General features: G+C 37.9%; 1 protein-coding gene across 1 annotated transcript in view; it reads left to right on the forward strand.

Moving 5' to 3' along the window:
• Window positions 1-2,739, forward strand: part of LOC125041934 (perlucin-like protein) — a 3,376-nt gene extending 637 nt beyond the window's left edge. Inside the window, exons 3-4 of the mRNA XM_047637341.1 lie at window positions 1,685-1,855; window positions 2,207-2,739. Of these exons, the coding sequence (XP_047493297.1) occupies window positions 1,685-1,855; window positions 2,207-2,556 (521 nt within the window). The 3' untranslated portion in view covers window positions 2,557-2,739. The remainder of the gene's footprint in view (window positions 1-1,684; window positions 1,856-2,206) is intronic.
• Window positions 2,740-5,000: the final 2,261 nt, after the last annotated feature.

Consider the following 5,000-nt stretch of genomic DNA (forward strand, 5'->3'; position numbering starts at 1 on the left):
AAAAAAAAATTCTACGACTTTGATCAGTGATGCGTTGTATTTCATAATGTGTATTGCATTTGTTTTATTGTTGCATTTCATCTTTCGTTGTGCATTCTTGTTCTGTTTCTAAAGTTGTGTTTAATAGTTGCGTTTTATAGTATGTATCGTATTTTATTAGATTTGTTTTGCTTATTATACTGTATATTGTTTGTGCATTGGCTTAGATATTGTATGCGCAATGAAAATCAAATGGAATTCTTATATTGTTTGTTATATTAGTTAACGAGGCATTTTTATATATATATTTCCTTTTATCAAATTTGATAACTTATTTAACTATAGTATACCTGTGTAAAATATTAAGCAATTTAATTTGATATAGAGCATAATTATCGAGAAAGTAAACATGAGCGGTTAATGGAGGGAAAAAATGAAGATATGAAGATATTATTATTATTATTTTTTATTATTATTATTACTGAACATGATTATACTACATGAAAATCTTTCTTGGTATATGCGAATCATTCAAAGGACATGATCGCCCTGAAGACATGTGGTTCAGACATGGGGACCTTAAGACATAACATCAAGATATATGAGAATTACTTGTGCCATGAGGATCGTTTTTAGGATATGAGGACTATGCATAAACCATGAAGAATTTCATAAGACACGAGAATAGTCAATCGTACGTAAGACATGGGGGATCGACCTTTAGACATGAGGGTCGACTAGTCTGATTGCCCTCCCCCTCAAGGTTTGGCTTGCCCCCCCACCCCACCCTCCAAAGGCCACAACCTCAGGAATTTCTCCCTAAATTACACCTTTATAGCTCTGGTCATATCCTAAAGATGCTCATAGAACAGCTCATTAAAAAAAATCTTGGGTAGGACTCCTGTGCCCACTTCACTCGACCTTTGAACGTATGGATCGATCTTTGGATAGGAAGTCGACCCTTAGACATGATCGACTTTAAACATGAGAATCGGCTATTGACATGAGAACAGACCTTTAGATATGAGAATCGGCTATGGACATGAGGCTCGAATTCGGGATATAAAGAATGTACTTATGGTATAAGACTATTTGTGACATGAAAACCGTATGTTTGAAGCAAGGGACATCTTTAAGAGGTTGATATGGCATAAATCAAGACGTTGGAACATGAGAAGTGAAGAAGACCGTTCAAACATAGACAATTTTTTTTTTTATATGAATAGCATGAGTTTGAATTGAATCAGTTGCACGTCAGAAGTGCGTCACTGTTATGGCTCGTGTGAGTTGCGTGATGTGCCTTTTAAAATGATCGTTTTTAAGATTTGCGAGGCAGAAGCGTCTACGACCTTGTTAAGGCGTGTGAAACTGAAAGAAAAGAAAAAGAAAAAAAGTGAATATTGAGGATTTTTTTTTTCTCGAAGGATATGGAAAACATAGATTGTATAATAGATGTGATATAAATTTCTGATTATAACTTGATTTTTCTCTCCCCTCAAAACAAAATGTAAGTCATTGCATATGTGCTTGATTGTTTTTTATCTAAATGAGTAACACGTAATGTCAAGAAATAAGGTATAGAAGCATTATCAAAACCTTTTATACAGATGGAGTATGTATTCATATTTCAATAAAAAGAAATGCTTCCTTATAAACATTTGTAACAAAAAATACATTTGCTTCATCGCACCTGCCTCCAAACCAGAGTGCCCGCCGCCCTCCGAGAACTTGGACGGGCACTGCATCCTGGTTGATATGGTCAACATGGGTATCTGGCATGACATGAGGGCAGCCTGTCAAGAGCAAGGCGGCGATATGGCAAAGGTGCACGACCCCAACTTCATGACAACCCTCGTCGACCATATCCAGTGTCTAGGTGAGTTTGTATGGGGTGGATGTATGGGTTAAGGTGTATGAGAATATATAGTTTCAGAGCGCATTTATTTTCGGTTTCTCTTAATCTTACTCTGAAACAGATACATTTCTGACGGAGATATAACTGAAACTCATCAAATACGTCTCTTGGGTCGTGAAGATACCTGTTCTCATTCATATCGTTTTCGACATTTGCCCCAAGTTGTCGTGTGAGGGCCGATATTCCCTCCGGCACACACAGCGTACCCATCAATAATTCCACTCTACTCCCATTCCTTTCACTTTCCACCCCCACACTTAAAATCTGCCGCCCCTTCTCCCCCGCAAACTCACCCTGTCTTCCCATCCCCAGGATACGACGAGGATTTCTACTGGCTGGGCGGGACGGACGAGGAAACGGAGGGCCACTGGAAATGGGTAGACGGCACCGACATCCGCATGGGCTTCCCCCTCTGGTTCCACTGTGAGGACGTGGTGGAACCTAATTCTGGGACCCGCGCCAACTGCCTCGTCTCGGCTAAAAACTCTTACTTCTATTTGCGAGATCAGAACTGCATCAACTACTACCATCCCATTTGCGAGTTCCCTCCCGGAGGCGCGGTTGCCTCGACCACACCTGCGACGACCATCAGGACAACTACTGAAACCTTGGAATCGACACCTTCCAGCTATACAGAATCGACACCTTCAGTTGAAGAATGAGTAATCTACCATTTTTTGTCGGTTTCTAAAAGGTGATGACGAAGCCAGGTTGAAAACTAATCCTCACCGCATATCAAGACAGTTTCCCTTTCCTGATCATCTAAATATTTAGCTGTGCTTTTGCCTTTAGCCATTAAGCCAACGTTCTTTTAGGGTCAATATTACATAAAATTATTCGTTCTACAACTTTTATCTTTTCAAGTTCCTACATAGTTTTCGATGGTAAAAATTATTCACCTAAACGACGATGTGACAAATGTACAGGGAATTGACATCCCGAACTTATCCCATTCTTTTGTTATCATATTAATCGAATGACTGTGATGTTCCGCAAACCATTACATTCGTTACACATGGGGAATACGACCGTAAATATATCATCACTTCCATCCTCATGAAAAAATCGCATAAAGACACAACCTGAAAATGACTGGCCGATTGCCTTCGCCCAAAGCACAAACAGGAAACACAAACATTAACAGAATTCCAAGCACGGGAGCCGAGGACCGCAAAGCAACCCGGATTTAAATGTACTGTGGGGGTGGGGGGTGGGGGGAGGCGGGGGGGTTGGCCGTCTCGGGAGCAGCGCCAAGTATCTCCTTGGGGCACGTGGAGGGGGAGGGGGGGTCATCGCGCTCACTAACGGTGTTCTATTCGCATATGTAAATGATTGTACAGTACCGTATGTATTATATTATATGTGTGCGTGTGTATGTAGAAAAAAATATATATGCTATATACATTATATATATATATCTATATCTATATCTATGTATATATATATATATATATATATGCATGTTTGTATGTACTACATGTATATATGAATATATACATTTATATATATATATATATATATATATATATATATAGAGAGAGAGAGAGAGAGAGAGAGAGAGAGAGAGAGAGAAAGATGTATATTTATATAACATATACATATATATGTATATGTATATATTATATAATATATACACACATATATATGTATCTATGTATATCTATATACAATGTATCTACATGTACATATATACACTTATGTATTGTATACACACAACCACACACACACACACACACACACATATATATATATATATATATATATATATATATATATGTGTGTGTGTGTGTGTGTGCTTGTGTGTATATACATATATATAATACATACTTATACATACATATACATATTATGTATATATACATACATATACATATGCATACAAGCATTTATGTGTTTGTATTTATATATATACATAAATATATATATATACATAAAGACACATATGTGAGTGTATGTATGTATTTATATATATACATATATGTATATATAAGTATGTATTACACACACACACACACACACACACACACACACATATATATATATATATATATATATATATATGCGTATATATACATATATACATATCTATACACACACACACATCTGTGTGCGTATGTGTATGTGTATTTATAGGTGTATGTTTCTGTGTCTGAGCATGCTGGTGGGTGTAAATATGCACTGTACGCATCGTGTGTATGCACACTCCTGCATATGTAGTGTATGTATCTGCATATGTTTGTGTGCATGCCTGTATTAGTGAGAATGCGTATGTAAATATGTGTACGCACAACCAGACAGCCTCGAGAGTATGTATACCGATAAGATAATATTGTACTTAAGAATATACCAGTACCTTAACGATATACAGATGATAAAATTATATATCTTTAACATGGTAATATAAGGTAGTTTGACAATATGCCTCCGCATATACAGTACACAATAACATCATCATATTGCGGATAATTCATCTTTCTGAACTGTCGAGGCATATTCGGAGAGGAACGTGCGGGCGGGCGGGAAGTTTCTTACCGCCCTGAATTCGACCCCAGCATGGAACTAGTACTCACTTACAGCTAAGTTAACTGGGAGGGCCTGACTGGGTGCGAATCCGGGACCTTGCAATTGCAAAGCCAGCGCTCTTATACGAACCTTCTGTTGCACTGCAGCGACGGAGACCCTACACTGGAGTCGGAGTGAAATGCTGTAAAGAAGTGGTTCTTAACCTTTTTACTATCACGCCCCCTCTGGGAATCGATTCTTCCCTTCAGGTCCCCTTTACATCTGTAGAAATTACCTCACAAATTTTAAACATTAAATACAAACTCAATTTACATTCATGTCAAACAAATTGCAAGTAGAACAATGAGGGAAAGTTCAGGAAAACACACGAATATGCCTATGCGTGTGTTTTCCTGTACTTCCCTTCATTGTTCTACTTGCAATTTGTTCGACATGAATTCCACACAATAGCAACACAGGCGTGCTCACGATACACTAATGACACTGTAATACACCTACGCATTATTATGTAAACCAAATGCTTGAGGGTATCTCCTAAACATACGTTTGCCCAAATACCATCATACCCCTCAGAATAACTTAC

The sequence above is a fragment of the Penaeus chinensis genome, chromosome 31, assembly GCF_019202785.1.
Source record: "Penaeus chinensis breed Huanghai No. 1 chromosome 31, ASM1920278v2, whole genome shotgun sequence".
NCBI classification, from domain to species: domain Eukaryota; kingdom Metazoa; phylum Arthropoda; class Malacostraca; order Decapoda; family Penaeidae; genus Penaeus; species Penaeus chinensis.